Raw genomic sequence first — 25044 nt, 5'->3', positions numbered from 1 at the left:
GGAAAAGTCTTAATGAATCAATGCTAATTCTACTTTTTCTTCTTTTGGAAAAATGTAAATGGCACACATTTTTCACTAGCCAAATAACACAGATCCCATAGTATTCCCCATCATCTAATTCAATACTTAAAAATCAAACGTTTTGTCTCTTTAATATTTTGTCTATTATAAAGTTATTTACATTTTGGTGTTATGATATTTTGCCCAAAAACTGTCATCCTGCCTCTAGGGGGCAGCACGTGGCTGTAATTACACAATGACTACTCTAATACATGTAGAATAAGAGTTATGCCACGTGACCACCGTGACAGCGTGCTTCACGTTTGACGTCATCTAAAGCCTGTACAGTGGAGTTATTAAACAAACAATGTTGTCGTTTGAAGACCTGATAACAAGTCTGCAAGGCTGTGTGGTCACCGAGGATCAAGCACCTGAACATATCAACCAAACACTCAGGCTCTTCAGTGAAAAACTCTCTGAATCCTCCAGGTCGGTAACCATACCCTCAGCACGTTTGAGAACTTGTCTCATTTCTATAAGCTGTCATAATGACTGAATGGTTTTGCACGAACAGGAGTAGTGTGAAAAGATGTAAGGAGCGATGTTTAGAGGAGGCTCTCCAGCTGCTGAGACGCATTTCCGAGGATCAGCTTGGTGTTTTGGAGGAGTCTCATATCCTGCTCCTGGTGAGACTCCTCATCTCCATGCAGCTGAAGATGGTCAACATCTCCACAGCCTGTCGTAAAGTAGACCAGGTGAGCCCTACATTATGTCCGTACTGCACTGTACACACAATATTTAAGGACAAAATGTCATCTCATTAAAACCTTATATGTGCTCGACAGATGTTGCAACATTTGGCAAAGGTGGACCACCAGTTGGTTTTTAGAGAAACCCATCACTGTTTGCTCTCTATAGTCCATAATGAACAGGTACAGGCAATAGCTGTCACTTCACTTATATGTATTGTCATGTATTTGCTGTAAGGCACTGCATATAACCTTTAACCCATCCCCTTTTAGGTACTGTCTTTTGAGGATCTGCAGAAAGGTAAGTGCAGAGAAGGCTAAAGATGATGTGTTATTACAATGTCACTAGTTTCATATGTACGTTTCCATGAACATATTGTTGTTTTCGTCTTTTTTCAGCCTGTATGTTCCTGGAAGACAGCACTATTGGTCGTGATATTTGGCGAGAGTCATTCCTGGTTCTGCTGAACAAAGTGTCGGAGTTTTTCTCCTTTGCATTGCAACAAGACTCGCTGAGAGATGGACCTCTGTGTTACATTGCTGTCAAGGTGCATAATGTATTAGTCTGTTGCATTCATCACAGACTTGTTGTGTGATCTGTTTAACTTACCTGAGAACTGTGGTCTCGGCAGATGTGTTTGCAAGTGTTCCAGCTGTTGTCCAGTGAAGTGGCTCCTCTGGTGTGGGACGGGGAGCATGGGGACCCGACAGTGAGGAAGATCCTGCAGGCTCTTATGGACATAATACTTGGACAGGTATCTCATTAATCCATCAGTTCAGTAGTCAGATACTTCTTCAGATGTTACCTTTGTTGCCGCCTATCAGAATCAGAATCAGAATCAAGTTTATTACCAGGTACGTTTACACATACAAGGAATTTGCTTTGGTATCTGGTGGTGCGAACATAAACAATCTAAACAAATAAGTTTCAAAGTAGGTAAAAAAAGAATATTTAATAAAAAATAAGTATTTTTAAGAAACAATTTAGCATTAATAAAGCATGTTAAAAACAAGTAATTACACCACATTTAAAGGTAACTATACAAATAACCTTAAAAGCTAAAAAAACAAAAACACTTAGGATAGTAAGTAATATATGCTAAACTACAGTGTATTATATTTTAAAGTGGAGTGCTGTGCAGACATGTGTGCACAAATGTGCAAAAAGCAGTCAGAGAGTTGAGCATGAACATGGCTCACAGTATTATAAAAGACAAAAAAGAACAAGATGTTGTTGTTGTGCATTAATGTAATGCATAATTACACTATCAGTCATTGTGTCCTTGTTTGCAGTGCTGCAACAGGGACACTCGTCTTTTGGCAGGAACTGCTGTGGCCATGCTGATCAACACGGCTTCAGAGAGGCGATGTGGAGAGGCTGCTGCCTGGAGTCTGCTGCAGGTCTCTCACTCAGGTAGGTCACTCCCAAAACTGCTGGACAAATGGACCTGTTAGAGCAACTCTTTGGCCTTTTTTTTTTACAAAAGAACAAATATTGTCACCTAATCGTGACCTCGGTAGTCGAGATTATAAAAGACTACATTTCCCATGGAGCCAGCCTCTTAAGAGACAGAGAGGTGTGCAACCTGTGTGGAAGACACCGTTTTTAACCATTACGTTTTATTATCCTACACAAAGTTAAAGAAAGAAAGACGATCTAAATTGTTTATTATTTAAATTGAGTTGATTCGATTGAAGGCCAAGAGATTCATGGCATTACAGCTGTTTTCCTGTCTCTCTCAGAGCCCTGGCTGCTGACGGTCGGTGCTCTGCAGGTTCAGTGCTGCCCTGCAGGGAGCGACGGAGTGGACCGACTGGCTGTGATCAGAGGCCTCCTGACCTGCTGTCGACCTCACATCTTGCTCAGTTCACACGTGGATTTCACAGAAGTAAATCTAGCTACATGTTTCTCTTTTGTTTCGCTTGTTTTCATTTCCAAATCCCTAATCTTCTCTCTTCTCAGATGTGTTTACTGCAGAAAGAGTTGTTTCCTCTGGTCTATGCGCTGTGTGAAGAGAAACTGGACTGTCACTACTTTGCTTTTGAAGGTGAGTGATGTCCACTTTGTTTATATTTATGTCCTTGAATGGCCATATCATCTGTTCTAATATGACATGTTGTTGCAGCATTAACACTGTGGCTGAAGAGAGTTAAAGAATGTCTTGCTGATATCTGGAAGATGACGGGTGCTCGCCTTCTGCCTGACAACAGCAAGCTGCAGCAAGAGCTCATTCACATTATCTGGACCAATGCAGAGAGTCCTGTGAGTCAAAATAACATCTTTCTATTATTGCAGGTTAAAATCCTGAAAGAAACATGCAAGTAAAATGGCATTATTTGACTTTGTAAACCAAATGGACAGCCAATAATGCATAAAATACTGTACTATAAAATATGCACATTTATAAAAACTGCTACAGTGCAATTTTAGATGTCCGCATACTCAGAGCCATGTCACATTCTGGACCACCTGACTTATTTATTTCCATTGTTGTTATTATTTTATATTGCACACATTTGTATTGAATTAATAACACTTATGGCATTTGTCACATGGGTGTGGTTTATTTGTATTTAGTCCCTCTGTTGTTTGACATTAGTTTGTATGACACAGATGGTGAGATGGCTCGGATATTTTCGGTTGACCGTTTGGTCCTCTTTAAGTTATTGTGTGTTTATTTAAGTCATTAAACTTAATTAAACTATAACTCCACTACAGGACTCTTTTAATTAAAACGGATCAAAGTGATGAGCCTACCTTATCCTCTTAACAACTGTTCATTGGGAGTTTTGTCGCTACAGTAATATTAATCATGTCTGTCTGTCTGACTGTTCGTTGGCAGGTGGAAGGCGTTTCAGATTTTGTGCGCAGTGCCTTTTGTCTTCTGCTGGACCTCTATGAGATGGACTGTCAGCAGTATGGTGACACAAAGAAGACTCTTTATTTTACCCTCCTTCAGCGGATAATCAAACTACCCTGGGAATCCAAAGCCAAATATCATCGCCTTTGTGCCCTGCTGCCATTTCTGGGGACTGACATGGTAAGGGTAACAGCTGATTATTACAGTGTTAATAACGTAGTTACTGGTGCTCATGAAGGCTTTAACATGTCTCTAATTCATCAGGTGCTGGATCAATACGCTGAAATACCAAATCATCTCCTGAAGTGCTTGTCGACCAATCACCTGTCGCCGTGTGGATCGGAGCTTTACAAGTGTCTGATCCAGCAGCAGAGGCGGGAGCTGTGTGACGGCTCAGCGAAGTCCACCTCACACATCGAGCTGGATCTGGCCAATCAGTGGGCGAGGCGCTGGCGGCCCGTCCTCCATGAGGCGCTGATGTCCCATGTGACTCTTCTACAGAACCACAGCTCCACACAGCTATTACCCTTCACCTTTCAAGTCTTCCCCTCTGCTGTGGATCCTTTGCTGGACTCTCTGGACCCATGTGACCCCGGCCACCTCCACGCCTGGGCCTGCATCGTGAGTTCTTATCGGGCCACGACTGGAAGCTCTCCATGGGCTCTGCAGGGAAGCTCCACCTTTAAAACCCTCCAGCTTGCTCTTGGTTCTGCGGAGGACAAAGTCCGACTCGCTGCTCTGAACGCCCTCTGCTGCAGCCCGAAGACAAAAGACACTCCGACCGTGGAGGAGATGTCAATCATGAAGATATTCATCCCTCAGAACCTAAACTGTGAGTCCTCGCCTTTTCGCCAACATTTTCAGGCTGCAGTGAAGAGGTTTCTGGTTCGTATCAGAGACGGCTGCTTGGCTCATGTAAAAGGACAGAAGGGGAAAAAGAAAGGAGAAGACATCCACTCACAGGGGGCACAGGACATACTGGAGCAGGGAATAGGTGAGATAACTGGCAGCTGCTATTTTTATATTTGCACCTTTTTGATTGTACAGATATATACACAGTTCCCCTACTGTATTTTTGTATTTCTTTTATTTCTTTTAAACGTTATATGTCTATACTGAATGTTTCACCCGAAGGTGTACATCTCTGTTTTTCAACTAAATTACAAGTCATAAGCCGAACGGATTCTTGTCACCTTTTTCATACCTGATGAGTTTGCATTCCTCTGTATATTGTAGAGTTTGTAGATTGGTTGGGTCAACTTCCGTACTGCTATCTGGCGCCAGGACACAGTTTTCAGAGGAAGAAGACTGCGCTGCTGCTGCTGTCTGCCGTGCTGGAGACCTGCACAGACACCTGGAGCCCGGACAAGAAGAAGGGTCAACCTCCAGGTTAGTCTGGTGGACCAATGATTAGAAAATGGCACGACATTTTCTTTTTACTCAGTGCTTGTATTTAGTTCTGTTTGTACTTCCTGTTGAATCTTAACTTTATATTTGTTTATGTTATTTTTGGCGAAGAGTTTATTTTGGCTTTGTTAAACCAATTTCGCAGCAAATATGGGGTCTCTTATTAAATGTGCCAGAGCAAGAGGACGGTGGGATTTCGTCTGCAGGAGAAAACAGCTGGTCCTCATCAGCGGTTTAGAAGATTCTACAAATGAGGTAGAGCCGCATTATCAGTCCTTATATTTCTTTTATATCTAAGATTGAGGTTAAAGAATATTTTTAGATAAGAGGTTTATTTCGTTTACAGATCCGTGAGCTCTCAGCTGAGTTATTGTTGAGGTTCTTCCCACCTAGTCTTCCACACGACATCGCTGCGGTGCTGCACGCGAGAACCAAACAGCTTCTGTGCAGCCCTCGGGTGCACGAGGCTCAGATGGCAGCAGTGATGATGAAGCTCCTCCATCAGAAGTAAGCCTTACCTCCTACATGTGCTTGTTTTGAATTACACCTGCGTTAGATGTATAATCTGTTATTCTACCTGCAGATCACAACACCAGCCTGAAGCATGCAGGTTGAACAGTGAAGTCAGCGGGGGTGCCTGCATGGTCACACTTCTAGTGAAGGAGCTTGAAGAGCACTATCTGACAGCCAAGGCAGACATGATGCTTGCTGCCAAAACCAAGCCTATACATGGTGAGACTCAAAGTTGGGCATTAACATCTAACTGCAAGTAATAAATCAAATGCCTTTAGGAGGTTTCTGTGGCTGTGGCAGGCCTATAATAAACCCTAAACCCTAGCAAACAAGGTTCAGTTTTTGAATCCTGTTTTGAATTCTGTTCCAGGTGTTCTGAGTGCCCTCCAGAGGTGTTTGCTCGAGGCCCCCGGCAGTGTGTATGACACACTCGACCACAGTCTGACCGTTGAGGTGCTGTTGCTGCTGGAGAATATGTCTCTGCTGCTGCTAGGCGTTCTGTATGGAGACCAAGATGCTTGCGCCATTAAAAAGGGTAAGAGAGAGTTCTGCAGAAGCAAAACATTTGAGATTGATTCCACCCCAAAGTAAATGTGTCTGTTTTTTTGCTTAGATGCGCCCCCTTCTCTTTATGAAATGGGAAACGCAATCAGCTCTCTGATAGCCCAAGAGTCAGGAGGAGGCCAGGAAGATGGAGAGGAGTGTGTCCTAATTTCTGAGGAGACCAGTCTCGTTCTCACCTGCTGCTGGGTCTCCCTCAAGGTAAAACTGAACCAGATGCACCATTTAAGATGTATAATTAGATACTTCAACATGACTTACCTGTATCTCAATTGATGTTCTTTTATTTATTTTTTAAATCAGGATATAGGAATCTTTTTAGGTTCTCTGGTGGCAAAAATTCTGACTGAATCCAAACCCAGCAAGTGCCTTTTGACAAAAGAGGATCTAAAGAGAGCATCAAGAGTGTTCAAGAATATTCTTCTCAAATGTCGTCACTGGGTAAGTTTTATCAATCAATTTAGAGGAGTTATGACTGGATCGGTAATCTTTTCTCACAGACACATTTCTCTTCACCAGGGGGCAGTGGAGGGATGCTGTGCAGGCTTCACCAAATTCTGTGCCTCTTTATTGAGCAGCAGTGATCCAGAGCTGAGGGATATCCCAGCCCACATGCTGAAACAGGTGAGTAGTAATGTTCAGTAATCAGAGGTGGGAAGTAGTGGAGTACAAATACTTCGTTACTGTACTTGAGTACATTTTTCTGGTATCAGTACTTTACTCCACTACTTATTTTTCTGACAACTTTTTACTTTTACTTCTTACATTTTTAACACAAATACCTGTACTTTCTACTTCTTACATTTTCCAAACAGGCTGGTTACTTTAGTTTTAATCTGTGTTTGGTGGCGTGATCATTATTATTTAGAGTCATTGCGTGCCTATTGATTTTAACACGATCCGTGTATCCATCATTTCCTGGTCTTCTCTAAAGAAGAGGGACCAATGAAAACGTTGTCATTTTGCCGTTGCTCAGCATGGAAACATTCATTAGCTAACAATGACATTATTGTTCTATTAATATAAAGGGAGGTCAGTTACTCAGATGGTAGTTATTATGGGTACTTTTTACTTAAAGTGGACCTATCATGCTATATTTGAATAATATAGTGTAGGACCATACCTATATAAGGCATATTTATACTTTTTTTTTTTCAAAATACCAAACAGATCATGCATTTTAGCCATGCTTCATTTCGCTCAATTTGAAAAATGTTAGCTCTGTTTTTGCAAGGGCAGATTCTGTGAGAACAGCACCATCTACAGGCCTAGCATATGTACTACAGCGTCTCCAGCGCTTTCGAACGGCAATGGCCGTGGCTGTCTCCTCCTGATTGGTGGAGTTGGCCCAATAGCCGTAGCGCCACCGTCCTGACGTCAGGACAGTGTTCAAATCTGGATCAGTTTTTATCAGATCCGTTGCAGCCCCTTTTTTAGAGATTTGGGTATGGAGGAAAATAGAGAGGGTTGTGTTTTCTGACACTTGGTGAGTTCCCTGGAACACCGGGGACACATATTCATGTATAAAAGACGTACAAAAGTGCATTTTGCATGATAGGTCCCCTTTAAGTACATTTCGAAGCCCATACTTCTTTACTTGAGTAAAGAAGTTTAGTCAGTACTTCTACTTTTACCAGAGTATTTTTAAACACGAGAATCTGTACTTCGACTTAAGGAAAGGATGTATGTACTTTTGCCATCTCTGTCAGTAATACATGGAGATGCTAGACTACTGTTATTGCTCTTTATAGATGCATTTCCTCTCCTGCTTCTTTACAGGGATTGCAGGTTGTGCGTTCCCCTCGCTCGACCTCTGTGACCCGCCGGGCTGCAGGGCTGCCGATGCTCATCCTGTGCGTCGTGTCAGCAGAGGAGGCCGGTAAATCGAGGCCACTGTTAGCTCTCAGTATGCAGACCTTACTGGAGACAGCCAAATGCCCTTTACCCGCAGACTTGGACCAAACACTAGACCTGCCACAGGTTTGTAGGCTTACTTTACATATTCAAATTGTTAATACTAATATTATCAACAGAACATATATGATATTCTTATATTGTTAATATTGCAGCTGTATATAAGTCAAAACTATCCCCACCTTACCAGCTTCATCATTAAAAGTGCATTATCAAGTTATAGAGATTCTAATCCCATAATTAAATACTACAATTCTTTTATCGATTCATTCGTCAATCATTAAACATTATAATAATAGTGCCCATTGCGATTTCCCAAAGCCAAATTAAGTTATTAAAATGTAATGTTTTGCATGACCCACAGTTCAAAATGTAGCCAATAAGGTATAACACTCACTGTAGAATTGCTATTTTTACCTGAGTAAATTATCGAAGCACTTCTTTTACCACTGCCTTTAAAAGCACAAAGATAGATGTGGTGTCCTTTGTCCTTTCCTTCCAGGTGTGTGCGGTCCACACTCTGCAGGCCCTGGTTCGGGGCTCTGCTCTGGGAGAAGCAGTCCTTCAGTTTGCTCCTGCTGTCGTCATCCTGTCTCTCACTCTGCTCAGGTCTCCCTGCTGGGCCATGAGGAACGCTGCGCTGCAACTATACAGTGAGACTTGAAGTCCAGACTTAGAATATGTAGAATTAGGACTATTTAATCAGATAAGCTGTTTTCTATCAGAGTAGATACAGAATGGCAAATACTTCCCTTGAAGGTGCTTTAACCAGTGTTTTTTTTGTTAAAATGATTAATTGATAATCAAAATAATAAATCAATCAGCTATTAGGCTCAGCAGTATTTAATACCCCTTATTGTGCAGTAATTAAAATGTGTTTCTAGGTTCTCTGTGCTCGCGGATGCTCGGCCAGCGGCCCAGCAATGACGAAGGAGTTTCTGCTCAGCATGGCTTGTCCCCCCTCACCTTCTTCTTCCACTACCCTGCCCTCCAGCCCTTTCTCCTGGGCGAGTTAAGGGGGGCAGCACGAGACCTCCAGGGGCCACAAACTGAGGCCAAGCTCCACCTCCAACCCTCGCTCTTCCCTGTCCTCACGTTGCTAGCCCAGCTCCAGCCTGGTGTCCAAGACTCAACCAAGTGATTGCTTTTCATTTATCTCTACACCGTTAAGTCAGGTTATGTTTTATTCTTAATTCTTTACACAAGGGGTTTTTCCTCGAGGTTATACAAATCGTTTTTCGAAGTTAGCTTTTTCTGTGTCCTGCGGTAGAATAAAAGTGATAAAAACTGATACCTCTGTCATGTCATGAATATGTAGCTGAAACCTCAGCAGGTTAGCTTAGCTTAGCTTAGCATAAAGGCCTGAGACGGTAAAAGAGTTAGCCTTTCTCTGGCGAAAAAAGTAACAAAATCCCTTACATTAATTTCACTGGATAACATTTTATAGGTTGTTACTTTGCCTTATTTTATACGAATTAAACAAACAAATATATGTAAAAAGAATAAAAGCAACATGTAATTTGTGAATGGATTTTGTTACCTGCTAACAGGAACATTTAACTCTAGTCAAGAATGAAAATGATCGTCTTTCCAAAAAGATTGAACCATTCCTATTTTAGGTTATCATTTTATACTTTACATACAAAGCAACGGGTAAGGAGTTTTGTATTGATCAATCACACCAAATATATAGTTGACACAGTGAATGTCTTCTCTTTCCTCTGCCAGAACTTTGTCAGACTTCCTGCCTCCTTTGCTCCAGCTGTCTGCCAGTCCTATCTACAGTGTAAGAGTGATGGCCTCAAAGGCTTTGGTTGCCATGACTCCCCCCTCGGAGTACATGAACATCCTCCTCAGACTGAGCGCTGAGCTGCCTCAGGAGCCCTGCTGTCCTCAGGAGCGTTGCTGTCACAACCGGCTCCACGGACAGCTGCTGCAGATCAGAGCCACTCTGGAGAGAGCGCTCTGCCCCGTCAGGTGAGACTCTCTTCATTCAGGATCATAATACCTTTATTAGTCCCACAGCGGGTGTTGCAGCAAAAGTGGCATATCAGGTATAAAAGGCAAGCAATGATCAAATATGAAAAGCACACATTAGTAATACAAATGAAGACACATAAGTACACAACTGTGGCTAAAAAATAAGTAGCAGCAGTTTAACATAACATTAAAGGTCCCCTATTATACTGTTTTTCATTACTTTATTATAGGTCTCAGATATATACAAAACATGTCTCTGAAGTGTTTGGCTCCAAATACCAAACAGATCATTGCAGCATCCCATAATCCCCTCTGTTTCAGCCCTGTTTCAAAAGTGCTGATTCTCTGTCTGTTACTTTAGATGAAAATAAGGAGCCCCTCCCCACGCCCCTCTGAGAGATGTTTGGTTAAAAAGAACACAATGGTGCTCTAGGAGGAGATTCAGGTGATAAGGGGGGGGGGGGGGTTACCTTGGTTGGTGATTGGCTAATGGTTACACAAGCCAAAACATCGTTATGACATCATAAAGTGGCCAAAATCTGATCAGCTCATTTTCAGACAGGTGTTTATATAAATGGATCAGGACAAAAAGTGAGAGAATCTTTTTTCCTGAAACTTTCAGAGTCTCTTTACACAGAGGGGACACATGCTTATGTAGAAGAGACATGGAAAAAGTGGATTTTTCATAATAGGTGACCTTTAAAGTATTGAGACTTGATAAAAATAAAACAGTTTGGACTATTATTTAACCCCCCAAAAAAATGTTCATCATACATTCATCAACACTTTTTTTAGGCTTTGTAAATCATGCTGTGTTTCTATTCCCAGTGCCCCCCCAGCGGACCTATGTGAGGTGCTGCGCAGGGTGGAGGCCTCCGTGTGGCTGGTGACGGGGGCTCAGCGCTGCCCCCTAGTGAGGGCGGCTTACATCGCAGTGGCAGACTCACTAAGGAGCCTCCTCTCTGAGACCTTCCTGTCAAAGCTCAGTGACACACTCCAGTCTGACCTCCTAACACCCCAACAGCAACTTCAGGTGTGTGGCACACATGTTTTTATAGTAAGAAATGTAGGTGTTAAATGTTGATGTATCCTTGGGCACGGCGAAAACTGTATGAATGTGTTGTATGAATGTTAGCTTACTTGAGCTAGTGGCACTTTTCTCTGTATGAATGATGACTTGTAGAATGTAAAGCGCTTTGAGGGGTCATAAAGACTGGAAAAAACACGATATAAGTACAGACCATTTACCATTTAATGATCCCAGTCATCCCAGCCTAATCATCCCAGGCCGTCTCATCTTGACCCTTCCGGGGTATCATATACAAAATGTTTTTACTTTGGCAGAATATAGTGCATTCATATAGGACCCCAATACTCATAGTTAAAAGCAGATTGAGAACATGTTGGCTTGTGAGTGAACGGCTACCTGGATGCCCTAAGAAATATGTTTTCTAATGTTTTATCTCCATCACCTATGCAGGTTGGGTTGTCCTCCTTCCATCAACAAGCCATCCACTCTCTATGTGCAGATCAGAAGCGAGCATGTCAAATCTGGGAAAACTTCTCTGCAGCGAGCCCTGATCTCAGGCTCTCATTGGTCACGTGGGTGGTGGATGAGCAGGGTTTGCAGCAGAGCGGCTCTAAAGAGGTGATCCGGAGGGTTCTGCAGGTGAGACATGATGAGGAAAACAACCTCTCCAAAAACTGGTCCAACAACTTTCAGTAAAACAAGCTTCTTACAGCACAATGCGAGGAAATTAAGGGAGGCTTAAGTACAATGCCGTCTGAAATCTGGCTGCAGATCTTTTTTTCCCTCTTGCATGAGAAAGGGTGTGTCTATACGCTTTTATTATTTGCTGTTCATGTTGGTCATTTAGATCAACTCTAGACCACCCAGTACTGCCTTTCCATGTGTATCCTGTTCAGTGTTTAATTGACTCTCTTTAAGATAAGTTGATAAGATGCTATACTGCATATCTATGTACAGTAGGTCAGGACTACTGTACACGTGGCCTTGTCATTTTACAGAACGTGTTTATATTGTTAACACCATTTAGTTGGACTGGAGAAACTGGTTTTCCTGTCTTATTGTAGTTGTCCTTAAAACGTTGCTGTTGTCACAATAAATATTATAAATATAAAGTGTTTTGTTTGACGAATCACTGAAAAACTGAACAGATTTTTACACAGATTGTTGTTTATCTTGGCAAAAAACATCAATCATCACATCAGATATAAAAGTCTACATACCTTATACTATGCATAGTGCGCTTTGTACCTGGTTGGCATTGTAAGCACATTGATACTTGTGCTAGTAGATTAAAGAACATATACTTCAAACTCTCTATCCCCAGTCAAACCTTAAGGAGGCGTTGTTGAGCAGCAGAGTGGAGTACCGCAGGATCTACCTCACAGCCCTGGTGGCAGTGATGGCCGGAGGCGACTCTACTCAACATCTCCCTCACTCGGCCACACCGGAGGAGCCAGTTCTGCCTGAGTGTCTGGATTTGTTGCTCGGGGACCTGGAGGACATGAGAGGAGGGCCCGAGTTCTTGTCCTTGGCTTTGTTTGTTGCTAGTCTGCTGCTTTCCCAGTGTCCAGACTCAAGGTTTTTATATATTGTCTGTTTTTACTTCAGGAGGCACATACTGCACTATAACACTTCTGGCTGCAGCTCTGACTTTTTTTGTTTTTGTATATCAGTACAAGGATGTCCGTGTCCCAGCGCTGGTGTAACATTTTGGAAAGCCACCGATCCCCAGCAGCCCCTGAAGTACTCAGGATTGCGTGTGCTGAAGCTCTGTGTGTGGCTGGAGTTCCTCTAATGAGCCAGAGCACTCCTCCTGCCATCATGATCAGGTGTGAAGGAAGTCAAAGTCTTGTCAATAGGCCTTTCACAATTCCTACCTTTTTATTGGACAGTTTATTATCCAATAATGAGTCACATTATATTATTGCCATTTCTGGACCATTGTATACCAGCTATAACCTTTCAAAAATCAATGGACCCCTAATACTTTAGAATATCAAGACAATGAAATTGGAAAAACAATTGAAAATAAAATTCGACTCTTGGGCAATATTGGGAAAATCCTATTTGACCAAAAAAAACATAACTCAACATGATGGCCAAAATTAAAGGTGGGGTAGGTAAGTTTGAGAAACCGGCTCGAGATACACTTTTTGTTATATTCCATGGAATGCTCTTAACATCCCGATAGCAATGAATATCTTAAGTGCTTTGACAAAAAATCCATAAAAAAATGTCATCTGTGGAAGCCGTAGTACTGTAAAAAGTACGACCAATCATTTTAGCCGGCCCGGCTCAAATAACTGGATGGCCTACCTGCCTGTCAGCCTTCCATCTCGTGCACAAACTTATCTCGTGCCCTCATTGGTCATGTGCGCGTTCGTGTGTGTTGGAGGAGGGGCTCTGTTAGGAAGTCTGAAGGAAGGGGCAGATTTTTTTCGGCTGCGTATTTTCAAATTCTAGCGCACTCGAGCTGGTTTCTCCATTCTTACCTACCCTACCTTTTAAGGTTATGTCCATACATCAACGTGCTTGTCAATCAAATGATACTCTTAAATTAAAGTTGCATCTTTCTGGTTTAGGTTGATCAACACAGGCGTTTACTTGCTGCAAGACCAAAACCAGCAGGTGAGGATGAAAGCGGCCAGTTTTACCTCCATGCTGCACCATGCGAGGACAGCAGTAAGCCAGCGGAGCGTCTACTTGATGCAGGTCAACCAGGCTCTGCCGCTGCTCCTGGACCTTCTCCTGGAGGAGTGCTGGGATACTCCCGGCACATTGGAGGTGCTGCTCTGTCACCTGCCTCAGTCCAACCTCAGATCTGTGCTGAAAGAGGCCTCAGAGGCAGGGTATGTCTTTACTGAATCAATACACTTATACAAATAGAGGAGCGTTGATTGATTATTGCTTAACTGATTTTGTATTGCTCTCTGGTTCAGGAGTTCAACTCTGTACGAGCAGGATGAGGCCAATGTGTTTGCAGAGCCCTCTGTGATGTCTGCACATGTGCTGCCCTACCTGCTGCAGATGGTAGAAAGATCCTCTGAATCCTCTGCCGTGGCTCAGAGCCTGAGAGCCTGGGCAGAGGGAGGGGCTGCACAGCTGCTGCACAGCCTGGCAGTCTGCAAAGAGATCCAGCCAGGTACCAGTCTAAATAGAAGAATGTGTTCAATATTTGACGAGATTCAAAGGTTTTATTGTCATATATGCACAAAGCTACAGTGTAGAAATGGCAATGAAAATATTATGACCTGAGCTCCTCCAACAATCCAACATATATAATAAAATACCAAATAAAAAGTAGTGCAAAAAGACTATATACATGTCAATAGAATATGATATGTACAAGAACAGATGTGAAATAAAATAATGTAAATTAAGACAAAATTACATATGGTTTATTGCGTGGATAACTATTTATATAAATAAGTATATTGCAAGATGACAACAGGAATGTTTATCGGGGCACTTAGCAGAGCTCAGGTGTTCAGCAGTCTTATGGCCTGAGCTGTTGTTTATTCAAAAGTTGTTTTCTTTACAATGCAATTATTTATTCTCTCTATAGCTGAGACATTGACCCGGTCCTGGCTGGCTCTCCTCACGGACCCCCGTTTCCACTGCGCCCTGAGTGGCCTACTCACCAGGGCGGCCTTTCTTCTACGGCTGGTGAAAACATGTGAGGATCTACGACACCTCTGTGACCCTGCAGCATTGCTCATGAGTTTGCAGGAAGTGTGTAGTGTGCTCAGTGTAAACGGTGTCCACTTTCCCTCAGCTGTGACAGCTGCTGTGGCTGGAGAGCAGCCAATATGACGAGGGGCATCTTCTGTACAATCTGTGACCAAAGCCTTTTGGACAGGGATAAGATTACCTGTGGATATTTTAAGAATGCTTATGACATTTACATGTGCAACCCTAGTAATGAATGAGTAGTGCAACCGCTGATGCTGCAGTACACCAGAATAAGGCAGGCTGACAGTTATGTAAAAGCTCAGTTGCTGCAGTCGCTTCTCTTGTATAAATCATCATATTTGCATACACAAACAAAGACGCCCACAGGGCCCAAGGTGCTGTGTTCCTGATAAGTTCTTGTTTTAGCTACAGTGCTTGATTTTATAATATGACTTTTTCTAAAGCTTTATTCAGTTTATATAATGAAGCTTTTTTATACAGAGATACAGCCATCAGCCATCTAAATAGAATGAATATTTTGTATTATTAGAACAGCTCCAGGTCTGTCCTTATAATCACCATCACTTCAAAGCGATGCCCAGGCATCTTGTCTAAGTCGTTTGCAGCTCGTCTCAGAGCTCAGACTGAAACAATGATGTAATGCTGTATCGCCTGGAGAAATTGGCCGCTTGGTGCCCAGCAGGGGAACATAATGGATGTTTTGATGCTCCATTAGAGACCTTCTGCCTGGATAAGTGTCCATTTTCCAACCACACAAGGGATGATCAACTAGCTCTGATAGGGGGCTGTCAGTTGCTCTGCAACCGACCACACACTAGAGCAGTCTTACATCACCAGATAGCCCGGTGCACTTGTTTTTGAATGGGAAGCTTTGATTATTAGACAAACAATGACATGAAAAATTAAGTTTGTATCATTACAACATAGACTTCCTTGACATACTGTATGTCGGAGGGGATACAAAATTACCTCTATAGCTACATAAGCTCTATTTCAGCTGAGGTTGTGTTGTGTGTTTAATTGTGCTTATAATCATCTAGATGATGTAACAACTATGACATCAATCTTGCATCAATGATTCATACATAAAGCTTATGAAATGTACTTCCCTACAGCTCACCACCTAGTGTCTAGAGATCTGAGATGAATGTGTGCCTTAGAGAAAGCCACAGGTGGCTCTTCTCATGTCACAATATGACGCAGAATACTAGGTTATGCTAGATAATGAAAGTTTTTTGGCAAACTGCGAAAACAATATTTTTGGACAAACCTTGAATCATCTTATCTTTTATCAACAATTATACCAGTTTTTTTTAACTCTGCCACACAAAATAACAGTAAGCATTTAAGGGACTGCTACATACTGTGTGGCTGTTTTATCAGACAAAAATATCCTGTATGTTTTAGATTCATAAATCCTTAAAGACAAAGCCTCATAGACCCTTTTAAAACATGGAAGCTAGAACATTGCGATACCTCAAGACAAAGGCAAGAAAAACATGTTGACCTCTTGTTTATACACCTGAAAACTAAAGCATAATCAATCTTATCAGAGTCTGCTCGAACAATGTGTGCAGCCTTTGAAAACAAAGGTTGAGAGGTGAGTTGAAAACAAGATGGCACATTTCCTCAAGGTAAGGTGTGTATGAAACTGGAAAAGGACCATCTGGCTCAATAACAGCCTTTGTTATCGTTGCTTAAAGTGTTTATGCACTCAGTGAGCACATGTCGTGCTTTTCAAATGATCTCATGGAAACAGGGAATAATGCCAAATAGGTGTAAAAGGGAATAAGGCCAAGTAGGTGCAACCACTTGTCTTAGGTGTGTGTGTGTACCAAGTCAAATGTTTTTTGTTTTATAAATGACTTTTGTGAAAAGTGTTTTGTCAGTTTAATTATGTATTTAGATTTTTTTTTAAATAACAATTTATGCTCATTATAATTAAGTGAACAATTGAAGTTGTAATAAAATGTTTGTTTTTCATACTATCAGTGTGTCTTAGTTTCATTTTCCAAACGGCATTGCTCACTTCTCCAAGTGATGCACTCTGTAAATCATCGGCCTTATATATTGTGAAACCTTTAATAACAAATGTTAGGTTAAGGCCTTCAGTGTATGGTGGAATATTTGGACTTCAGTATTTGAAAAAGTAGACCTCAGCTTGTGACAAATGTGAGAAGTTGCATCCATTCCTGCCAAAAAGCCTCAAACAAATTGACTGAATTAGTCAACTTCAGCTCAGTAAACGTATATATGGAAGTCAATTTCTGATAATTATTAATGATGAAACAAAAATACATATGGCAAATCAAAATTAAGAACATAAAATCCAGAGGATTAGACAAAAAGGCAGAAATTGAGAGACAGAGTTTTGAGATTGGGAGTCAAATTTATCAGATAGTTTTTACCAATGTAATTGATTACTCTACATCAGCTCGGTTCAGGTAGTTGTGGAAGTCCGTTAGTGCTTGGAAAAAGAAAAACCGCTAATATAAACTTTTGTAAAAGTATTTTGTGGTGGCAATAAGCTTCCACAAATATTAGTCGGCTTGGCCATGTGTTCACCCTTTAAAGGTCTGGAGACATGTGGATTCACCCAGTGCATGCTGGGAGGGTCCCTGCCCTCTGTAACCCTGAATGAGCACAGTGTGATGGAGAGTGCTGGACAGATGCTCTGTGTTTGCTCTAGTAATTGCCTGAAAACCAGGCTGCATATATTTGAAGAGTGGCTTAGTGAACATTGAGGGACTCTCTGTGTATGTCAGTCAACAGTGACACTCTCTGCTGAGAGTATAGCTCCCTGCAGGCAGATACACAGGGAGGTGCTGCTAGCTCTCCTTTATCAGCCTCCGTAGATTCCTCTCATTCCAGAGACCCCTTAGCTATTTTTAATATGTATTCTACTTGTATTTCTTTAGGTCTTTATTATTTTGCATGTGAACAGTTCTTCAAAGCACCTTTCATTGAGGATGCACTAATTGCTTTACATTGTTGTACTTCTTTTTGTTAGTTTTCTTAAGGCTAGAGGGAAAAACAGGCCTAGTTTGTTGGAAATGAATCCTGGGAAACAGACAGATTGGTTTTGACAGCTGCACCAAGCACTTAGGGCCGGACACAACTCTGCAGTTGGATGGGGATTAATTGGAGTTGGATAAACTTGCAATGTTTCCTCAAAAGAACATGGAAAGCAGAGCAATTTACAGACACGCCCAGAAAATGTAATAAGCATGGAAATTATTATTGAAGAAAGAGGAAGGAGGAAGAAGGAAAAAAGTTGTAGGAGAATTTATAGAAGTAACCATCAAATATGTTTGATGTTAGAACATCATTGTGAATGAACCCAGTTGACTTTCCTACTGACTGTTTTAACAACTTGTTTACTCTCACAAGGCTGCATGACGAGATAACATGCATGTGTGTGTGTGTGTGTGTGTGTGTGTGTGTGTGTGTGTGTGTGTGTGTGTGTGTGTGTGGTGTGTGTGTGTGTGTGTGTGTGTGTGTGTGTGTGTGTGTGTGTGTGTGTGTGTGTGTGTGTGTGTGTGTGTGTGTGTGTGTGTGTGTGTGTGTGTGTGTGTGTGTGTGTGTGTGTGTGTGTGTGTGTGTGTGTGTGTGTGTGTGTGTGTGTGTGTGTGTGTGTGTGTGTGTGTGTGTGTGTGTGTGTGTGTGTGTGTGTGTGTGTGTGTGTGTGTGTGTGTGTGTGTGTGTGTGTGAAAACCTGGTGAGGCATTAGGACCTGGAGGTTTGTGCTGCAGAAAGGCAGCTCCTCCTCCTCCCACGGAAGGCTGTTTACGAAGAAAGCTGGGCTCCTCTGACAAAAACAAGGGCTGGGACTCCAGCTAGAGGAGCAGTGTGCCTGAATGCACAGGCTCTTCATCCATTTTAAACATTTTGTACATGTTTTAAATGTGTCGTTGTTGTTGAGAAAAAGGCACAGTTGAGCACCATGTTGTCGGTAAAGTCAGCCCGTCTGCTCTGCAAGATGTTTTTCTCCCTGCACGCGGTGTTCCTCAGCGTGGCCGCGGTGAAGAGCAATGCATCAAATGGGAATGAAAAAGGTACAAAAATACATCATGTACTTTTAAATTGTTTTTATTTAATTTGAAATGTGTTGTTGAAAAACGGTATAACATGTAGCCTAATTAGTTCAAATTAAAATGTCCAATATTTTGTATCACTTTCTTTTTGATTGCACAACCACTTATATGGGTCGTGCTCACATGTTATTTTGTTGTGCTTCTCAGATTGCATGAGATCCAAGGGAGTGGAGTACAGAGGGGAACTACAGAGCTCTTCCTCAGGACTGACCTGTTTGAACTGGACCAATACCACCAGGGACTATGATGTTACACTCCATCCTGATTCACAGACAGGTAAACAACTTCAATAGATGAGTTTTTATATTTCAGAAGTCAGTGAATGCCCATTTAAATTAAGTGAATCTTCTCCTTCTTTCTGCTGTTGAAGCTAAAGGCAGGAAGTTGGTGATTTTACATGTGACTAATGTGGATGGGTACAACAGGATGATAATCATCCTGACATATTTTTTGATATCTTGATGCAGTGCAATTTACTACCGAATTGCAATTCTTACACACATGCAGAGCAATAAACACACAATTCATTTTGGAAGGGGTGCCCACACTTTTCGCCTTGGAGGGCAAATACTAAAACTTCATTGTGGGCCAAAAGCAAACACCTATTTCATATAATGTTACTGATGAGATGCAACATGGTACTAAAAAGTGACTTCCTGCACAACGGGTCTGCCATTGTTAAGAATGAACATTTAATAATGAGAGATATGTATCAAAACACCTTTTATTCTATCACAAAAAAATGGCAAAACATATCTTCTTAAGGCCTCACTTTACAGCAACTGGCCTTTTTCTTTCTTTGTGCTCATGGCTCCTGTCCATTGTAGTGTGATGAAGTAGTGTTAATGATTAATGAATCAAGGGGTTTACACACTCAGCAGGACAGACATTCCTGTATATCGAGGAGGCATCAGTAACAGACGTGTGCTGTTTTTATCGTATGTCCTGTAGGTGTGGGAGATCACAATTACTGCCGAAACCCAGACTCCTCTGAGAGGCCTTGGTGCTACATTGCTGGCCCAGATGGGACCGTCCAGAAACAATTCTGTTCCCTGGACACATGCAAAGGTAGGTTAACCCTGACATTTTTAGAAAGTAGCGAGAACCCCAGCTTGAAAAAGACAGGCCTGGCAACACATACATTATTTTTGTTTCCAAAATGCCCTGATACTGTGCTCTCTTGATGCTGCTGGCAACTACTTTCTCTACGCTGTAAAGCTCTCATTATTTTTGGGGGGTGGGCTATGCTAGGGAGAAATAATGAGATTAACTTTTTGGTATTATGCAGATTTTCTAATTAGTCAACCCAAAAAGAGATTCTCGACTTTTATGGTTCAACCAAACTTTCCTCTTAGTATATTTCCTACCATAAATAAACCATTACATTACATGTTACTTGTTAGACGCTTTTATCCAAAGCGACTTACATACTCAATACTGTGGGCAATCCTCACAGGAGCAATTTGGGGTGAAGTGTCTTGCCCAGGGACACAACGACATGCTGACTGCAGTGGGGTTTGAACCTGTGCCCCCCTGATCCGAACACCAACGCACTAGTCCACAGTTTTCTTCACATGTTTTTTCCCATTTTGAATTAGTCTGCAGTAGGTCGTTGGTCAGGGTTAAGCCACTGTGAGGAGTGTCTACTTTGTCCTTTGTTCCTTTCCTGTCTACAAACCCTCACCTAGTCACACAATAACAAAGCCCTGCAGTCACCAGTCAGAAAGTTCAGTTTGAAGAAAGCTGTTGACCACGCCCCAACCCTCAGCTCATTGGTAGAGAGTCACAGTCTTTGCTTGGAGACAGCAGCTTATTGGCTGCTTACATTTATGAGTTCTTGTCCTTTCACTTTTGAGTTTGTAAACAACTTGTGTGGAGGAAATGAAAAGAAAGTTAAAGAGCGGATGTTGACATCTGTAAGCTGTCTTCTGAGGCAAGGTCGAACATGTAAAAGAACATGTGCTAAACGCTCCTTTCTGTGATGCATGTCCCAGCAGAGAGCCATGTCAGGGCGTTAGTCCTGCCTCTTAAACAGTTGTTAATGTTTTTAGACGAGATGTAATTTGAAACTACACGGTGCAGAAAATTCACCAGTAAGTGCATGACTAAATTGAAATATTAAGTAAAGTAAAGTATCACTATACAATACTATTATTATATTTTATATTGTAATACAGTACATTTTCTATAAAATCAACCGATTATTCTGTTTTTAGACACAATAACCTGACACACACCCTATTTTGGCACAAATGAAGTTTCTTCCGACAGATTCAAAAGTCATATTAAAATCCAAATACCATTCAGCCATAAAGCAGTCCTACTTATCGATTTCCAGGATAACCCCTCGTGGTCAAAATCTCACTTACTACTATTGGTTATAATCTGGCTTCCACTGGCAGTACATCAACAGTAGCACAGTTCAGAGCATCCCCCAAAAAACAAATGTATCTGTTGTTTAACATTGTTTATTTGCATCTTTAGAACACGTCCTCACTGTAGCAGCAGAGGCCGAACCCCTGGAGCCATCAGGAATCATTCCCACCACAAAGAGCTCAGAGCCAGACAAATCTGAAGCCTCTCAGGGAAAAGTTGCTCCAGTGCAGCCAGTGATTGGAATCAGCCAGCGAGTTCGCACAGGACCCACAAAGAAAAAGGACCTTGGCACCCTTGGTATGTTGGTAGTTCATTATACCTATGGTTAACTCTTGTTATGAGTTATACATTCTCATGAGCTAAATATCTAAGTGTTTGTATGTTCAGGTTTAACCGTTCACGTTCTTGTTTTTCAGGCTACGTCATTGCTATCCTCATGATGGCGATCATAATCCTCCTCGGAGTAGGCATCACAGTCGGCTACTTTTATAAGAGGTCAGTATCTTAATCACAGCAAGATCATTAATCATTTGGTTCAGAAGAATTGTATGAAAGAGGACCACATTTAAAGCATTTACTAATTCCTCAAGAGGTTTTTGAACTGAGTCCAGTTGTTGTTTTGTGTTCATCTGATATTACTGTGACACAGAGAGCCAAAATGTAAGAAGAAGACCTTTATTAATCTCCCTAGGGGGACATTCAGTTTTTTTTGTAATGCTTCAGAGCCTTCTCGTTAGTTCCTTTTTCCACTACCATGTGTAGTGTTCATAGTTTTAGGATGCGCACGAGCAAGACAAGAATAGTTACTTAAAACTCAGGCATGTTTAATGCTTTCGAGTTCATGGCATCAGCTGTTGTTCACACAACAATGCGCTTTGTTGTTCCCATAGATGTAACGCATTGTATTTAATTGGTTTGTTTCACAACAACGCAACATGGGGAGACATGGCAGGGAATGAAATGCCTACAGTCCATTTCAAGCAATCCTTCATTCATACTGTTGAAGGCGAAGAGAGTGTTGGATTGGATGCAGAATCCTGCACACTCACTGCAGTTATGTAATGTGAAATAGGATGGCCCCGTTGGTGTGATTCCCTTTGGTACAGCACAAAATGCTCTGCTTTTGGCTTTCAAATCTTATTAGCAAGCCCCAGTCTTTGTCTTCTATTTTTAGGAGGTGATTATTAATATGGAGGAGCAACATGTTGTGTCAGGGCGTTTATACAAAGCCTCAGTGTTCCATGACATCACCGTCTGTAATGGGATAGCTGTTTGGAAAGCATGCCAATTTTCTTCTACACCGGCCAGGACTGGCTGTAGACTTCCCTCCTTCAACAGTTTGTAACTCTAGTATTCTGCTGGCCAGAAAGGGTGTGATGCATGCAGAGGTCTATGCTAAACTCCCATTGGGAACAGACCTTTGACCATTCAGTAGGAGTACAGATCCCACACAGGCTTGACGTACTTAAGAACCGCAAAAAGCACTTCAGCCATCAGGCAGTGATGAGCAAGAGTTTTGTCCCTAATGTTATATCAGTAATACGTCTTCTAAACTCTCTGTGTGAACAACTTGTAATTATGTCTTAATAGTAAATAGTTTGACATTTTGAAATCATGTTTATTCATATTTTTAGCTGAGAGTTAGATGAAGAGATGGATACCATTCTGATGTCAGTTAAAATTGAAGCTGAAGCCAGCATGCAGTTAGCTTAGCAGCCTTAGCTTAACAAAAAAAAATTGAGACAGGAGAGAACAGCTAGCCTGAATTTTTTAACTCCAGGAAATGTCTGGTCCCTTCACAAAAAACGGCATGTTAATTAGTGAGCTTTAGAGATGCTACTAGGCAGATTATTGTTAGCAGCTTCCCTCTCCATCCAGCTGCCTCTCTTGCTACATTCCGTAAAAACATGAAAGTGAATTAATCTTCTCAACACATTCTGGGCAAAACACATCAAAGATTGTGGATAGAAGAATGTGTTCTGTTTAAACTCAAGCTTGTGTAAAGAATCATTGTTGATACACAGAGTATCAGAACATTTCAGAGTATTTATTAATGTAATGAATCTCCCTTGTCTGTGTTTAGGGGTCGGGACTTAAAGAAGCATCATGAGCAGCGAGTGTATGAGCGCGAGATGCAGAGGATCACTCTTCCCCTGTCGGCTTTCTCCAACCCCACCTGTGAGCTGATGGATGAGCACACCATCGAGATCACAGCAGAGCACGAGATTACCCCCATCCAGGAGGGGGTGGAGGGGGAGGACCCTCTCATGGGCCAACACGCTGGAACCCCCGGAGCCTGAAGAGGAAGCCCGTAGGACTGTGATACATCTCTGTGGACCAAAACACTTCTTCACATCTTCATTTCTCCTTCCTGCCTCCCTGAGTAACCTCTGTTTTAAAAGGAGTAGGGGAGCAGTGTTTGCTCCAAAGACTTGAACTGAATGCTGTGTCCCCTTTTTAATCTTGTGTTCCAACAAGTCAAGCTGTTAAAACATTCTTAACAACTTCAATCTGTTGTTAATGAAGAATGTCACAAGGTCTTAAATACTCGTGTTTATACATTTGATAAGTAAATAAGCTAATGCACTGCCCCTAACTAATAGTATGCATTTCGAGTCTAATGGACTAGTCAGTGTTTATAATAGTGGCCTATTCTTTATGAAGGGATGCTGTTTGGAATTGGGTTTATAACCTTTTGTGTATTTCCATGTGGAGAAGTTTCTCTCCACATGAAGTTTCATTTATATTGACCTGTTGGCTGTGCCGAGAGAAGAGACTTTTGTGTCTAAATATATCCTCCTCTGAGACAGGATGAGGAAACATGAGGTAAAACAGGCCCTCTAAAGACAAGGGAAGGCCTCTCACTCTGCCTTAGCATGATACTTCTGAATGTATTTGTTTTTCTGCAACTGGGATGAATATTTTTTCTCTTTGTACTCGACTGCCGATGCAGTTACAAAGCATGTTGGGCGATCATTGGCAGACATGAAAGATAACTTTTCATCCACAGGTTAAGAAGTGACAGGAAATGAGTGCTCTCAGAAAGCACGAGAGAAAGTAGATAGTCCTCAGGACAGAACAGCACTGCCACAATGCACAACAGAAATCAGATATGTCTTTGCAGAGCAGGACAGCGCGTGTGTGGAAGTGCTGAAGAATTCACACATTTGAGTTATGCACTAGAGTAGAATAGAAACAGTCCAAAGTTTGCTGTTGTTCATTCAGAAAGACGAGTGCATGCACGTGGATACCTGCTGTATGTTTGTATATGGGGGGTCATCTTTTTGCATCCTAAGAAGTATAACTACTGATTAAAGAAGACATTTAAAAAAAAATACCTGCCTGAAAATCGTCGTACACAGGAGACTTTAGTGTGTTACCCATGATGCACCGTTACTTCCAGTATGTTTGCTATTACTCGTTCACTCCACATTATCTTGTTTTGTTTTTATTGCTAGATCCACATCATTTGGTTACTACTGCTCCATTATTGTTAGAGTCTGTGTGCTGGTTGTCACTATTGTTTTCTTCACATAAGCAAAGTGTTTAAAATACTGTTGTTCAGCATTTGAATTTAGTACTTGTATGACTGCATTTTCACTCCTGAGAAGGAAATAAAAAAAATCGAACTCAGACACTGTGATGTGATTTAATCTATAACAGAGTTAGAACAACATGAGTGCTCTTACTATGAAAGGTGTTTTAAAGGCTTGTCCACAGTAGGACGTTTTGCACCAGCTCCCCCTGTTGGCAATTATTAGACACAGTCAAGTCGTTGGATTCACACGAGTAAGTAAATAAAGTGAAGTAGATAATAAGGTACAAGTAGGACAAAGAGGCTTTTAAAAACAACTCTTACCGATCCC

General features: G+C 41.7%; 2 protein-coding genes across 2 annotated transcripts; both read left to right on the top strand.

The window, feature by feature from the left end:
* The first annotated feature begins 340 nt into the window (after nucleotides 1-340).
* On the top strand, nucleotides 341-16696 carry si:ch211-225b11.4 (thyroid adenoma-associated protein homolog). The gene is made up of 31 exons (XM_034148493.1): nucleotides 341-489; nucleotides 575-755; nucleotides 846-932; nucleotides 1023-1050; nucleotides 1149-1297; nucleotides 1382-1504; nucleotides 2043-2163; nucleotides 2493-2638; nucleotides 2713-2797; nucleotides 2876-3012; nucleotides 3593-3790; nucleotides 3875-4604; nucleotides 4847-4999; nucleotides 5163-5272; nucleotides 5364-5524; nucleotides 5601-5749; nucleotides 5901-6065; nucleotides 6144-6292; nucleotides 6395-6532; nucleotides 6611-6715; nucleotides 7871-8071; nucleotides 8508-8658; nucleotides 8890-9142; nucleotides 9734-9982; nucleotides 10814-11018; nucleotides 11466-11654; nucleotides 12340-12593; nucleotides 12689-12844; nucleotides 13598-13864; nucleotides 13955-14157; nucleotides 14581-16696. Exons 1-31 carry the CDS (start codon nucleotides 368-370, stop codon nucleotides 14826-14828), a joined length of 5613 nt encoding a protein of 1870 aa, XP_034004384.1. The 5' UTR covers nucleotides 341-367; the 3' UTR covers nucleotides 14829-16696.
* Nucleotides 16697-18487: 1791 nt separating this feature from the next.
* On the top strand, nucleotides 18488-24811 carry pik3ip1 (phosphoinositide-3-kinase interacting protein 1). The gene is made up of 6 exons (XM_034148492.1): nucleotides 18488-18763; nucleotides 18950-19078; nucleotides 19754-19870; nucleotides 21287-21475; nucleotides 21595-21673; nucleotides 23262-24811. The coding sequence occupies exons 1-6, from the start codon at nucleotides 18652-18654 to the stop codon at nucleotides 23476-23478; spliced, it is 843 nt and encodes a 280-aa protein (XP_034004383.1). The 5' UTR covers nucleotides 18488-18651; the 3' UTR covers nucleotides 23479-24811.
* Nucleotides 24812-25044: the final 233 nt, after the last annotated feature.

The sequence above is a fragment of the Trematomus bernacchii genome, unplaced genomic scaffold (genome assembly GCF_902827165.1).
Source record: "Trematomus bernacchii unplaced genomic scaffold, fTreBer1.1, whole genome shotgun sequence".
NCBI lineage: Eukaryota > Metazoa > Chordata > Actinopteri > Perciformes > Nototheniidae > Trematomus > Trematomus bernacchii.
This window is presented reverse-complemented; position numbering and strand designations above follow the sequence as displayed.